The following is a 15,906-nucleotide window of genomic DNA, read 5'->3' as shown; positions in this document are numbered from 1 at the left end:
AAAGGGAGGAAAATTTTTATTTAATTAATTGGTATAAAAATATATAAAATCCCTTTTCGTTGAACAAACAATGGTCAGTAAAAATGCAAAGGTACTGTTGAAAATATAAAAAAAAGATATTTTTTACAACTGAAAACAGCAACAACAAAGCACTACTCGGAAGGACCAGTTCTTAAGCCCTGAATTTATTTTGAAATAAGAATAAAAACGCATATATTGTAAAATAAACTAAAAAATCAACAAAAACAAAACTCCACCCCCTAAAAACAACAACAACAACAAAAAACAACAACAACAAAAAACAAAACAGAAACAAAACAAAACAGACAAAAACGTCAAAACAGCAATAACAACAAAACAACAACACAGCACTCTAGCTTTCCCAACCCAACATATCACCTCCAACCCCACGCCCCACCCCGAAACGAAAACACCCTTTAAAGCATCAAAAAATATATGCGTGTTTTATTTGAAGCTTGGTGTACTCATTTTTATTTTGTAATAAATATTATCTCAAATTTCATATCAACGAGAATATAGTCATTTTTTATATCATTTATGCAATCCAAACCTAACTTAACATACATATAATTGACAATATCGCTAGGTATTCAGCGGAGCCTCACGAGAATCTCCCAGATGGCGGGAATGCGCAAACCTTGCCAAAAATGCTTTCCCGGAAGTCGTTGGTCGTCTGTTTGTTGAGGAAGCGTTTGGTGAAGACGAACAAAAAGATGTAAGTATGTTTAAAATTTAATTCCTGTCACTGTTGTATAATTAAACTCTTCGTCATTATTCATACTGAAACATGTTTCAAGAATCAAAATGTTTTTTTTTCTGTTAAAGAGGCCTATGATGCTTTTACTATTATTTCACAACAAAACCTTTTTATTTTTGGTATCCTGTTGAAATTTCGAAAATGTTACTAAATATACCATCTTTTGAGTTTGTAACCTTTCGGTAAATAGTACAGTTAGAGCGAAATAGTATTAATATTGAAGTCAATATGCTACTTTTACATTTTGCTGTTTTTATGACATATACTTTCACATTCGGTGCTACTCAGAATCTAACATGCATTAAAACCCTGATTTTAAACTTTTATATTGTTATAAAAAATCATATCTGTAATAAACAAAGAAGGAAAAAATACACGTTTCTTAGGCATAATATCTGCAATGGACAAAGTTGATTGGTCTACAATCGGCACATTTACCATATTAAGTATTTCAAATATTATAAAAATAATCAAAATCTATCATTTGGATATTCTTATGAAATATCATTATTTATTTCAAACGCACGATTAACGAAAAACGATACACGAAAAACGGTAAACGTTCAACGCTTGTAAACGAAGCACGCTTGAGAAAGCGTTTTATCAAACGCACGTTGCACGATATACGCACGAAATATATACGATAAAAGCACGCACGAAAAACGCTATTTTAGACAACCGAAACGTTCACCCTACTGTAACAAGACAAAATATGAAAGAAAGTTGATCAAAGAAAGTAACCATCGTGCTTGACATAAATTTACATATGGTTACCTGTTATTGCTATTGGATATTGTTGGCTTCATGACAGAAATTAATGTTTCATTAAAAACTAACTGTACCTTATAATTTTTGTGTAACCTGATAGACCGTGGGTTACGATCTACTCAGTAAACTTTTCTCTTTGATAACAGTACGATCTAATGCTTTGAGACGTAAACTTGTGGTATTCAAAACATGGAGTAAAACATGCGTAAACAATATTATCATCGGTCACTAAGAGTGTACTAAAATACAGTTATTTGCCATTTTAGGTTCTAGAATTGGTTGAAAATCTTAGGACGGCATTTTTAAGTATGGTCGACGACAGCACGTGGTTAGATGAAGTCACAAAACAAACTGCAAAAGAGAAGGTAAACATAGCACAAAGAATATTTGAACCTAAAGTTCAATGTATTTATGAAGTAGCTCAGTTTTATCATTTTGTATCTATTTCATCATATGATTTAAAAACCCAGACTTTATTACCATCACGTGACGCAATATGTGGTTGGCAGCATGACTTTATTTCAAACGTATTAAATACATGTAGCACGGGATACGGTAAAATGAATGCGAATATTATGACAATTTGAAAAATAATTTTATAATTGTATATGTTATAATAAAGAAAAGAATTTGTTTTTAAGTTATTCAAAATAAAGTAACATCATGTTGCGTTAATTTCGTTATATTGTTCCAATTGTTTGCCTCCGTTCGTATATCATTTTTCTCTTATGAAACAAACAAGAAAAGGTTTGACAAATGCGTCTGAACAAATATGTATTTTTGAGTCACATATGTTTACTTTCAGGCGGAATCTATGGAAACACTGATTGGTTATCCAGCAATTACTTTCAACGACGTTGCTCTGGAGACGTATTATGAGAACGTAAGTGACGTGTCATTTTACACCTCATTTATATCATAAACATATCCGATGAACTATATGAAGCGAAGTGTGCCAGACAATGAAGGTCTGCCAACATTTGCATAATCGTAATTTTGATTTTATTATTTGTGTTCTTTTATCAACAAATTTTATCAACTTTTGAAGCAATTCAGTGTAAAAACGTATTGAATACAGATAAATATAGGTCGGTAATTATCTTCAACGTTGTTTGGTAACGGAAGTGCATTTCTGTCAAGCTTGTAAACCAATGGAAAAGGTTTCATTTATTAAGTCAATTTTGAGTTTCAGAAACATATATGGAAGCAAAGCTTTTATTTTTCATTTTATCTATTGACAATACTTGAAAGATATATGTGGTATATAAATTGATCAACATTTCAAGGCAACTGTGGACAACGGAGACCCGTTTGGAACAAAAGTAAGCATTGACAAGGCCAGCAATGTTCGTGTGCTGCAAAGACTTCGCCAACCATATGATAGAGCAAGGTATCTAAAATACACGTGCACATCATCATATTGAACCATATAAACATTTTTAGTCCAAAATTCAGTAGTCTTTAAAAAGAATTATCATTGAAAAAGATATGGAAAAAAACTTTAAAAACATTAAACTGCTTTTAGCAAACTCGACTGTTTTCGTTACGATTATTTATCGATACATCTGTTAACATGCTTTTTGCCTAAATGTGTAGGGCATGGTGCGACTTACTTGCATAATCTACATAAAAAAGTCAATAATTTATGTAACAGTTATTACATTCATATTTGCACATTTTATATTTTATCACATAAACCGCGGCGCAGGAGTATAATAAAGTAATTTAATAAAAACGATTTTACACAAGTGTTATAACAATTTGACGTGACGTCATTTGCACTAAATGGAAACTTAGCGTTAAAGTGCGCTAATGTTAGCGTTACGTTATGGGCACGTCATTGAAAGATTACTCATTTTAACAGTTTACTGTTTTTATTTTACATATGTGATAAATAGAATATAATGTTCGTGAAGATTTAATACTAAATTTATTGCAATCGTTGAATAAAACAATATTATGCTCGCCAGAGGCTCGCATAATATGCTTTTATTCAACTCGTTCAATAAATTTAGTATTAAACTACACTCATTCAATATCCTCTATTTACTAAACAATAGTGACAACTTGGTAAAATGTTTGTACTAAGTGTATTAGTTCAGACATGAAACCAGTCATCTTTTATTTCCAGATGGTATGACTCGGCTGCATCTGTCAATGCGTTCAACATGTTCCTCACCAATCAGATGGGTAAACTGTTTGCTCGAATAACTAGTTCATCTTTATTTACCTTTGCTCAGCTGAAATCGTGTAATAGATTAGCCCTTTATAGAAATTTGTCTTTGTCAGATCGAAGTAGTTTCAATATCAAACTACAAACCGTTAGCTACCAACAGTATAGAGTCTGGTCATATGTCACGATGTGACAGATATTTCCTCTAGGTTGAGGATTAACCCTCCACTACATGCTTAAGTAATTTCAATCACAATCACTTAAATTGGACTGGATAGACTTCGTGCGATATATGTAAATTTGGCTATATCTTGGTTTACCTGTGGCAAAAATTTATTCTTTTAGGGGATGAAGGATCTAAATCGAGCAAATATCTAGTCAGAGTGGCCTTAAACATAATTCCAAATATATCATTTTTACTCAAGTTAAACATCGGGGCATTAGTTTGAATGTGTCTCCTGTCCCCTATGAAGCTTTGGGAAAAATCCAACAAGTTTGTGAAGTTGTAAATGCTCTGACTCTTTTAAATTATGCACTGTTATCAATAATGTTACACATGCAGGTAAATACACGTTAATCGTATATTTTGTCTGTATTCATTTCCTTTTTTTTTAAAAATTAATATCAGTTTATGGCAATCAAAATAATAATTGATGTTGATATCCGCTTATTTTTCATTGTTTTAATTAGCCTGACATAATTAAATTAAATTTAATTCAAGTCTATTGCTCAATACATTTTTGTTCATGAAAAGGAATTTGCTATTCTTTATTCGAAACTTATATAAAACATTGTCTTTACAGTTTATCCAGCAGCCATTCTCCAACCACCATATTACTCGTACGACCAACCAGAGTAAGATGTCTTTTCTTATTCTTTATATTTCTTTCTTAGAAAGAACCCTAACCCTAACCCTTTTATCCCATTTTTTCTTTTTTACGTCAATTTAACACATTTTTGTTATATCTCGCCAGTCGGCACATCTAGACAGCTTTTTCAGATGATAAAATGATTAAGTTAAGTATTTAACCTTTGCGATAATCTAAATGGAACTTTAATTGTGGTAATTAAAATGGATCTTTGCTATAATGAAACACATTCCAGTATTCACAATATATTTTTTCCTCACAATATATGAAGTTCTTTTTTTTGGTCTTCGATACGGCATATTAAACAATATTTTATAATGGGTGAATATTTTCTTAACGAGGTTATAACCGGTCGAATTACTAGAAAACATGTGTAAAGATTGTAACATGATCAAGAAATGTTTTATTAGACAGTTATTTAAGCATCTTTGTTATCTAAATAAGCATTTATATATTTAAAAATTACACAGGTACTTGAATTATGGTGGAATAGGTAATGTTATAGGACATGAAATAACACACGGGTTTGATGATGCAGGTAATTTTTTTGATATCTCTTTAAAATTCATAATGTGCCATTTCTGATTAATTAAGAAAATTATGTAAGCACAGGAAATACAGGTGTGCGCAAAAATCCCTCGTTACCTAGCAAGTCAGAAAGAAAAGTTATTATTTTTCATCGTTTTGAACAGTCTTAACGATGTACTGGCCAAGAAAATGCAAAAGACTGGAATTAAAGGCAGTATTTTACCTTGAATAAAGTCATTAATACTACATTGAGACAGTGCAAAACTACATACGCCAAAATATTTGCCTGTGGTCCTGTGGTCTTGAGCGTTGCCTTTAATTTGCTTGCAATGGCGAGTTCAAATTGTACGTGGAGTGGGAATTTATACATGAATTTCAAACTTTTACAAGAATATGTCATTTCAGCATTTATGTGATATGACCAAGACATTGCTTGTTGCATTTGTTGCATTTAAGTTTGATAATTTATTTACATTTATGTAAAACAACTTGCACGGTTCTCGGTCTTAATCTTGGTCTGGCATAGACATAACGGGGATCGGCTTAGCAATTTCAAAATGACGAGTGAGAACTGGATGACAAGGTTGGTTCCCGTGTCTGTACTTCTTTCATTACTGTCAAAGAGGTTGTTATTGATAGTGAACATATTGCATGAGTTTGCTTTGTTGATTTAATTTTGATATTTAGAGAGAAAGCTTTCAAGACCAAAGAGCTAGATGATTTTATTTATCTGCTTCCCGGAAATTTTTATACAAAACTACAATCAGGACAAAGGTTATTGCACTTTAAACACTATCTTTATTATTATTTTTAAAAAATAAGGTCGACATTTTGATAAAAATGGACAATTAGTTGACTGGTGGACGACTTATGATGAAACAGAATTTAACAAGCGCAAACAGTGCCTGGTTGATCAATACAATAATTTTACAGTTTCTGGTACGGACGGAATGAAGGTATGCCATTCACCTAGCCCAACAAATTGTGCGCTTTAGGGCTTTTTTTATATATACGATGGTCGCCCTTCGCAGACATCTATGAAATATCAGATTATAAAATCGGTCTGTCTTGCCGTCGAAAAATTGAGACTAGCCATTCACCGAACGTTTGATTTACGAGGTTTGTCTAAAACATTCGCAAAATGGTTCTTTAAAAATAAAATACAAATTGACATAGCGTTTTCAAATATTTAATGTGTAAATTCAACATATTTTCACTTTACATGCAAAATTTCAAAGATGTTAAAATATTATGGGTTTAAAAATAATCGACATTAGGGTTTAATAATAACGGACATTTGGAAATATTTTAAACTATGCAGTGAAGAGTTATCGACACAAGTTACCGTGCCATTTCGACGTTAGTGTTTTCTATGAAATTTTCACTCAATTTAGAGGCAGACTAACTAACATCCTTTTCGTCTTTGATTAATAGCTGGTACTCAGCGTACCGGATCCGTTCGCATTTCAAGAATGTTTGTAACACGCTGATGTATGATGTCTTCATGTTATGTTAAATAAAAAGTACCAAGTACACCGCCAACGATATGGAAAATCATACTAGGTGCTAGTTGTATATTGATTAGAACACGTTTTACGTACAAAACAAATGAAAAAAATAGTATTGACGAATTTTCAGAATTATTTAATCATTTCGATAGTATATACATTTTTTTCTGAAAAAATGCAAATAATTCGTTATATATTTCATAATGGAACTGTTATGCGAATTTTTAGAACAAACCTCATTAAGTTGTCTGCTTATTTACATATGGATGATTCATAGTCAATATAGAAACAAAACAATAAGCTGAAAGTTACTAAATTGTTCCACTATTCGAGGATAATAAAGCATCTAACTCTACTGACTCCATCAACATTAATAAGGATATCATTTAACTATTTAACGCCCTTATTACAAGAGCTATATCTTCTACGATGATTTTATAACATAAAACATTTACATGAGATATCAATGATAACATTTCTGCAAGATATAAATATAAAAAACAATTATAAATATAGTTACTTACCCAATCTTGCAAATATTTCGTTGGTTGTTTTCCTTTAAAGCAGTCCATAATAGGAAATGACTCTGTGTTATATTGAATAATCACTTCTTGTTTTGTTGTTTTTATATTGTCTAATTTACATTATTTAGATTAATGGAGAACTTACGGCTGGAGAAAATATTGCAGATAATGGCGGAAGCAAAGAAAGCTTTAAGGTATAAAACAAATAAAAATATATATACAAATGTATAAAAGTTATAATATTATGTCCTTCGGAGATTTAAGGGGTTATTACTGCAGGTATACAAAGAATCAATTTGAAAACATGTTTTGAAATTTAATTTTCACTTAGACAGACTCCCGACAAATATTTGTTTAAGGTTACACCCCTTCATTTTTCCTGTTATACCAGTGCTGACAATTTACATTCATTCTTGTGCTATACAGAAAGTACTTACGTGCTAGTAATCGAACTAAAGTCTAGTTCCCGGAAATGGAAACAAATCATACATGAATCAGTGCTGTATAAATATACATGTAGTAGTCTTTTTTAAGAGCCTTGTTACCATGTAAACAGTTAAATAATCGTGTCTGTACTGACAGCCGGTATAAGATTCGTATTATATGCACGAGCCATTTGGAAGAATCCCACACACGCCCGGGGATTAACTGTGATTTCTACATTTGATTTGTATATCCAAAAGTATTTCCGCCCTGTATGGACGCTAAGGTTAAATTCTTATTAAACATTCCCGATCTAAGAGTAAAATTCATGCAAACCATTATTGTTTTAAAAAGGAGATTAAATGATTTAATGAAGTAGTATTTAAGATGATCTTATTGCTTAAATAGCCTTTAACATGTATCAACACAAATCATTTGTAACACATGTTACCTTTTACGAATACGATCCTATTTGCAAACAGGACTGTAAACGAAACTGTTACAACGAATATGATCCGACAATGCTATTGTAGAATTATGTACTTGTAATTCATTTATGTTATCACTATAGCAAGTCTATACTTCCCATGATTCTCTGTAACATGTATTCCCGCCTAAATGTATGCAGCTACAGCGCACTTGAAATTAGTAAATTAAACAGTCAAGACACACTTTGTGTTAGTTGTTTATACAATGACTTAGATGTCATTATAATATTATAGACTATTGTCTATACAAAGTACCAAATATTACATGGTGTCAGAAGTAATTTGGACATAAACAATACTATGTTTTAATATATATTGGATTAAATGCTGTTCAATATTTGTTATGATGGATAATTAATTATGGACTAATTAATAAACAAAAAAAAAGAAAGAAAAATGGAAGGAATTGTACCGCCATCTATGAGATGGGATGACACCAATTTACCAGAGGCATTTGAAAAATTTGTACGACATGCAAATTTAGTATTTAGTGGACCTCTAGCAGACAAACCAGAAAAGGAAAAAGTGTCATACCTACTTTTGTGGCTTGGTGATAAAGGTCGTGACATACGTCATTCTTGGACAGACATAACGGAGGAAAATGCAAAGAAGCTAGATACATTCTATGAAAAATTTAGAAATTATCTGAGACCAACTCTTAATCCAATTTTTGCCAGATACCAGTTCTTCAACGAAATCCAAAAAGACGAATCAATAGACTCATTTGTAACAAGATTAAGACTTAAAGCAAAAGATTGTGATTTCCCAAATTTAAATGAAATTTTACGTGACAGGATTGTATTTGGGACAAATTCGAACAAAATTAGAGAGAAATTAATAAATCAAGGAAAGGACTTAACCTTAGAAAAAGCTATTCAAATCTGTCAAAATTATGATTACTCCGGGGAGCAAATGAAAGAAATGAGCCGCGATGACGTACATGCTGTAACAAACAGACGTGAGTACAGACACCGTGCACCAGCCGCACGTGCAGAAGTTGGTAAAAGTAGACAGAAGCAGTCTAGAAATGGAAAACCCAAGAAGTAGGCAGTCAGTGGTAAAAAATGTGACAAATGTGGTTATGAACATAATGACAGAGAGTGCCCAGCAAAAGGGAAAAAATGTGACAAATGTGGAAAATTAAATCATTTCAAGAGTGTATGCCGTTCAAAAACAGTGCATGACATTGAGGCAAATACGGATTATGATAGTTCCGAAAATTCTGATGTTGATTTCTATGTAAATACGGTAAATAATTCTTTATCTCAAAAAGATCAAGCATTTGCCACTTTAAGCATAGGTCCAAATTGTACCAACATCTTATTTAAAATTGACACAGGAAGTCAGGTCAATATCTTGCCAGAATCAAAATTCAAACACCTGGGTATTAAGTACCCCTTAGAACCCTCAAGTGCAAAGCTTTCGTCATATACTGGCAACCGCCTTAAGGTCAAATGTACAATAAGGTTAAAAGTAACCTGTGAACAAGTCACTATGCCTATTACATTTTATGTTGTAGAAACTACATCCTCACCCCTGTTATCCCTCCAGGCATCCACTGACCTAAATTTAATCAAGATTGTTTACTCATTAGATAGCCAGGAAATATCTCCTGAGTCTGGCTACAAGCCCTCTATTCTCAATGAATTTAAACCTGTATTTGATGGTATTGGTTTAATGTCAGGTGAAGTTAAATTACATTTGAAGCCCGACTTTATACCAGTCGTAAACCCACCACGACGGGTTCCTGTCGCATTAAAAGAGAAATTACGAGAGGAACTTGATCGGATGGAAAAGCTGGAAATAATTGACAAGGTCAAAAATCCAACTGAATGGATTAACAATCTAGTGATTGTAGAGAAACCCAAAACTAAAAAACTTAGGGTATGTCTAGATCCCAAGGCACTAAATGAAGCCCTGTACAGACCTCATTACCCTATGGGAACTTTCGAAGAAGTTACTTCGCAACTAGCAGGTGCAAAGTATTTCTCAGTACTTGACGCCACGAGTGGTTATTGGAGCGTGAAATTGGATGAAACTTCATCATATTACACAACCTTTAACACACCATTTGGTAGGTATCGTTGTAAACGATTACCTTTTGGACTTATATGTTCACAGGACATATTTCAACAGAAACTTGACGAAGCCTTCGAAAGATTACTAGGCGATACTGGAATCGTTGACGGCATTTTGGTATACGGACAGACAAAGGACGAGCATGACTCAAATTTGAGACAGGTCTTGAAACGTGCACAAACATGTGGTGTTAAATTCAATCCTGACAAATGTGTAATTGGAGTTACACAAGTATCCTATTTTGGTCATATTCTATCTGAAACTGGTGTGAAGCCCGATCCTCAAAAGATCAGTGCTATCACTGAAATGCAACCGCCCAATAATAAGGCTGAGCTACAAACATACTTAGGAATGTGCACATACATGTCAAAATTTTCATCAAAATTAGCTACGGTCACAGCCCCTATGCGTGCATTACTTAAGAAAGATGTAGAATTTGAGTGGAAAGATGCACAAAAAAAAGGCATTTCAGGAAGTCAAAACTATTCTGTCATCTGCCCCAGTTCTTGCATACTTTGATCATACGAAGCCAATTACTATAAATGTGATGCTTCGATGGCTGGGGTAGGTAGTGTTTTTGTTCCAGGACGGAAAGCCCGTAGCCTATGCTTCAAAAACCCTGACAAAAAGCTGAAAATAAACTATGCCCAAATTGAGAAAGAAATGTTAAGTATAGTTTTTTGCATGCAAGCGTTTTCATCAGTATATTTACGGTAAAGTAATTACTGTAGAATCTGATCACAAGCCTATCTCATCTATTTGGAAAAAATCATTATGCAATGCAAGTCCAAGGTTACAACGAATGTTGTTACAGTTGCAAAAATATGATTTGAATATTGTCCATGTCCCAGGCAAAGATATCCCTGTAGGAGACCTCTTGTCTCGAAAATCTTTGTCAGCAACATATCCTGAATTATCAGCAGATCTTGACCTACATATTCACACAGTGCTATCAAGCATAACTGTGAGCGACCAAAATTAGAACAGGTCAAGCAAGCAATTAGCAATGATTCACAATGTCAGTTGCTAACAGATACAATTTTAAGTGGTTGGCCGGAATCAAGAGCAAATTGTCCCGCCAAAATCATAGATTTCTGGAATCACAGAGATGAATTGTCCGTGGGAAAAGACCTAATTTTCAGAAGTCAGAAATTACTCATACCTCTTTCACTTAGACAGGAAATGATAAAGGCTGTTCATGTAGGCCAGGCGTTGATAAATGCTTACAACGAGCCCGTGATATAATGTTTTGGCCGAAAATGAGTTCAGACATTACCGACTATGTACTGAAATGTGATATTTGTTTGAAACACAGACATTCAAACACTAAAGAGCCTTTAAAAAGTCACCCTATCCCCGACAGACCATGGCAGGTAGTGGGCGCCACAGACATGTTCACATGGGAAAATGATGACTATTTAGTCACAGTTGACTATTTCAGTAGATACTTTGAAGTTGACCTACTGACTAGCAGCAAAAGTGTTTCTATAATTAGAAAACACAAGGTTATCTTTTCAAGGTATGGCATACCTGAAAAGTTGATATCAGACAATGCTCCTTATTATGTAAGTGAGACGTTAAGTCATTTGAAAGTGACTGGAATTTCAGTCATGTGACAAAGCAGTCCACTTTACAATCAAAGTAATGGACTTGTAGAGAAAACAGTCCAAACAATAAAACGGCTATTTAGAAAAGCCAAAGACAGTAAGACAGACCCTTACATGAGTATTTTAGAATACAGAACACCCCCCTTGAAATGTGGTAAATCTCCATCACAATTATTAATGAGCAGACGACTACGGACAGTTTTGCCCATTAACAGTGAGCAACTTATGCCACAGAAAATTGACATAAACGATGTACGTATGAAACTTAAACAAGAACATAATGTACAAAAAGAAGTACTATGACAGACAGCCAAAACCTTTAAAGTCATTGACGACAGGGTGACACAGTCAGAGTACAGTTTGACAAAACAATGGAAAAAAGGGACAGTAGTTGACAAAACAGGCTGACAGATTATATGTTGTAAGAACTAATGACGGTGGTATTTACCGCCGAAACAGAAAATTCTTACATAAAACTAAAGATCAGAAATGACCCCTATTTACCCCTTGAAAAATCTTCCAGTGTTTAAATGATTCGGATAAACTGGTCAATTTTTCCCCACAAGTAACCTCACAAAGTTCTTGATAAAAGTTTACCAGTAGAAAAAATCAGTTAATCTCTACACCACAAGGTCAGGTCGCAATGTTATCCCAAACAAATACCTCAGCAACCCCATGTGGCAAGTGTAAATTGATCTTATGAGATAAAGTAATTATTTATCAGAAAAATGTGTGAGAATTCGGAAAAATGAAAAGCATTCGATCAGTATAAACTAAACTTGACCGATATTTTATTTTTGAGAATGTTTATATCATATGTATTTTATTTCATTATAAAAGTGTAGACCCTTATACTTGTTAACATCTTCATAATTATAATGACTCTGTCTTCTTAATAATTTCATTTTATTGTTTATGATTTATCTAACTTTATAAGTTAAGAAAATTTTAGGCATACATAATAATTCAATATTTTTAATTTTCAAAACAAAGGTGATGTAGAATTATGTACTTGTAATTCATTTATGTTATCACTATAGCAAGTCTATACTTCCCATGATTCTCTGTAACATGTATTCCCGCCTAAATGTATGCAGCTACAGCGCACTTGGAATTAGTAAACTAAACAGTCAAGACATACTTTGTGTTAGTTGTTTATACAATGACTTAGATGTCATTATAATATTATAGACTATTGTCTATACAAAGTACCAAATATTACAGCTATGTTAAACTATATTCTGCTTTTTTTCTAAATCAGGCATATCGTAATTGGGTAAGAAGAAGCCGGCAAGGTGTAGAAGAGCAGAAACTACCTGGGTTAGATTATTCACCTAACCAATTATTTTTTCTGAATGAAGCGCAGGTGAGAAGTTTTTTCATAAAGAAAAATACATATTATTATTTATTTATAATTAAATTTTTGTATTCATCATCTTATATTTCAGTTATTTTGTTTTATTTGTAATCTTTATATGTAATCTTTATATATCTATAAAAGTTGGAATAAATGACAAAAGTTTGATTCCCTGTACTTATTTTAAACAATTTTTTTTATTTAACTCAGACGTGATGACAGCTTGTAGCTTATCTGAACTAATCTGGAGTACGTTACCTGGATCAAACCTATAGTGGTGTTGTCAGAGGAAATATGTCCCTGACTACCTGATAACCGCCGTATGAACACATATGCAGACACATCTAAATTCAAAACTTCTTCATTTTTATGTTTAAATGTTGATTACTGCTTAAGCCGGTGCTAGGGGGCGTGGACGTAGCTTGCAACTACCACTGCCGTCCATGAACAGGCGCAATTAAACCGAGCCTGCAACAATTTTTATTTTGTTGTTTTTGGGTGTTCTTTATGGATTCAGTGTTTTCTCTGTTGTATCTATAAGGCTAAGAAGATACCTTAACAACTGAATCAGCACTCCTATTTGTTCGTATTTCATACAAACGATGTAGTATGATTACAGAAATGTTTATTGCCTTCCTTAGATTTGGTGTGGTGACATGAGGAATGAACAAAAAATTAAACAAATTCATACGGACCCTCACAGTTATTTCATGTTCAGGTACAACTATTTGCAAATGCTATATGAATATTCACTACAAATGTTAGGAACATACTTTGCATTTTCAGTCAATGAAATAAAATATACTTAGTCCTTATACATGCACATGTATATAGCTCAAATTTGTAATGAAAAATAAAGAGATTTAAGTAGATTCTTAAACGCAAAACTTTTATTAGAAGAAATATAACACCATATAGTAACATTAAATGAAAACTTTATTTTACATTTATTGAACATATATACGAGAATGTATATTATTTATTTATAAATAACTTAATTGTACAATTTATAAATAACTTAATTGTACAGCGAACTCTTGCAACTTAAAAAGATCAGTGACTTGTCAGGACTCTTATTGATCATCACTTGACTGTGCCCTTAGTATGCAGGCAATTCCCTTCATTACTCAGCAATGATTGATTAATTAATGTTCGCTTACCAACTCTATTACAAGTAGAGAAACTGATAGCGAACAGCATGGATCCTGATCAGACTGCGCGGATGCGCAGGCTGGTCTGGATCCATAATTGTCGCAAACGCACTATGTTGGTTTTGTCGTGATGCGGCTCATTTAATTTATTTTTCAGAGTGGTAGGACCTCTACAAAATTCAGTGGAGTTTTCGAAAGCCTGGAATTGCCCGATCGGTTCTTACATGAATCCCCCGGACAAATGTTCGGTTTGGTAGACCACAACTGAGATAAGGAGTTATTCTGATACATTGAGACGTGTACAAACGAATGATGCTATCCTCGTATTAACCGCTACCTTGTTTTATGTACCTGTATTTGCGTTCTATTAATTCCAAATAAAGGAAAACAAATAATATTTTTCTCATTGAAGTATGACTTTTTTAGAATTAGAGGTTTTGTTGGCCAAATATCAAATAGTTTTATGATAAACATTTATACCTATTTTCTTTTTGTATTTTTTATACCGCAGTGTAATAAAATATTCGATCTCATATTCATGTATGTACATGTATATGAAAAAACCGGTCAAACTTTCTGAACAATTGACTGTTTTCTGAGGTAAAAAAGAAGTGTCTTACCAGTAGTCGAACTTCTGCCTGTAAGGGTAAAACACATTACTGACACGGTTTCTCTACCTACTGCGCTAACAAGACATATGATAACTTGTAGTTATATTTTCATTTTTATAGGTTGTGGCATTGATCTGCCTAACCTATTTTTCGCATTGTTATTGGTAGTAGTAGTGGTGTGATGTGTTTTGAAGTGAATTCAATAATGTTCTTTACATAAACATTGTAGTCACCCTTTCAGTTTTGAATTAATTATATAATAAAACACTTTTTTGATAACTTATGCACATTCTGACAGATTGTCCGTTCTTACAAAATACATTTAAATGTCCGAAAAGTCACATACATTTATAAGGAAAAACGATTTGTAATTATCCAAATGAGACTTGAGGATCTCGGGCACATCTCTTCATACTTACTTACTTGTGGATATAGTGACACTGTCGATAGATGCCCCTCAGCGTAAGAGTACATCTACCGCAGGTTTCGTGAAACTGAGAGCAGTTAACGTCATTAAAATACACATATGTTGGAAGTATAAAGTTTTGAATGTTCCCCTTTCGGAAAAATAACAGCTGTTCAATGCCATTATAAAATAGAGATCTTGACAAAAGCGAAGGCACCCCGCGTATTCTTGAAGATCGAGTCATCATCTTGATCTTGTACATGCGTATCTTGTATCCTTCCTGATAGACCTAGATTATTTGCAAATTTGAACTTGAAATTACATTATATATGAAAATATCAGCACTTCAATCCATTACATTACAAAAAATTAAAATTAGATAATCAAATCTTTTAAAAGCCAACATTATAAATTGTTGCTTACAATTAGCATTCCTATCAATAACCTAATTATGCGATAATGTATAGATCTATCACGTCAATAAATAAATAAAACAGCAATCAAGTATAATAGTGCATGGCAGTACTTTGAAAGACTGTGACATTAAACAGAATTGTGGTAGACTGTAATTTCCAAGTTCTGTCCCTTTTTTAATTCTTTCGTTTTGTAAGAATATGAAACAGTGGTGTAATGTCA

General features: G+C 33.0%; 1 protein-coding gene across 1 annotated transcript; it reads left to right on the top strand.

The window, feature by feature from the left end:
• Nucleotides 1-607: 607 nt before the first annotated feature.
• Nucleotides 608-14,804, top strand: LOC132746920 (neprilysin-1-like; the record flags this gene model as incomplete). Its single annotated transcript, XM_060736204.1, is given in 12 exon segments — nt 608-736; nt 1,813-1,911; nt 2,352-2,429; nt 2,833-2,936; nt 3,678-3,736; nt 4,523-4,574; nt 5,059-5,126; nt 5,939-6,072; nt 7,277-7,342; nt 13,007-13,111; nt 13,744-13,820; nt 14,411-14,804. Coding segments are annotated over 12 exon segments (1,071 nt in total), but the record flags the coding sequence as incomplete, so codon positions are not given.
• Nucleotides 14,805-15,906: the final 1,102 nt, after the last annotated feature.

Source organism: Ruditapes philippinarum, unplaced genomic scaffold (genome assembly GCF_026571515.1).
Source record: "Ruditapes philippinarum isolate M1 unplaced genomic scaffold, ASM2657151v2 ctg7665_1_1_1_1, whole genome shotgun sequence".
Lineage (NCBI taxonomy): Eukaryota > Metazoa > Mollusca > Bivalvia > Venerida > Veneridae > Ruditapes > Ruditapes philippinarum.
Note: the sequence above shows the minus strand (reverse complement) of the source record. Positions and strands in the feature narration are given on the sequence as shown.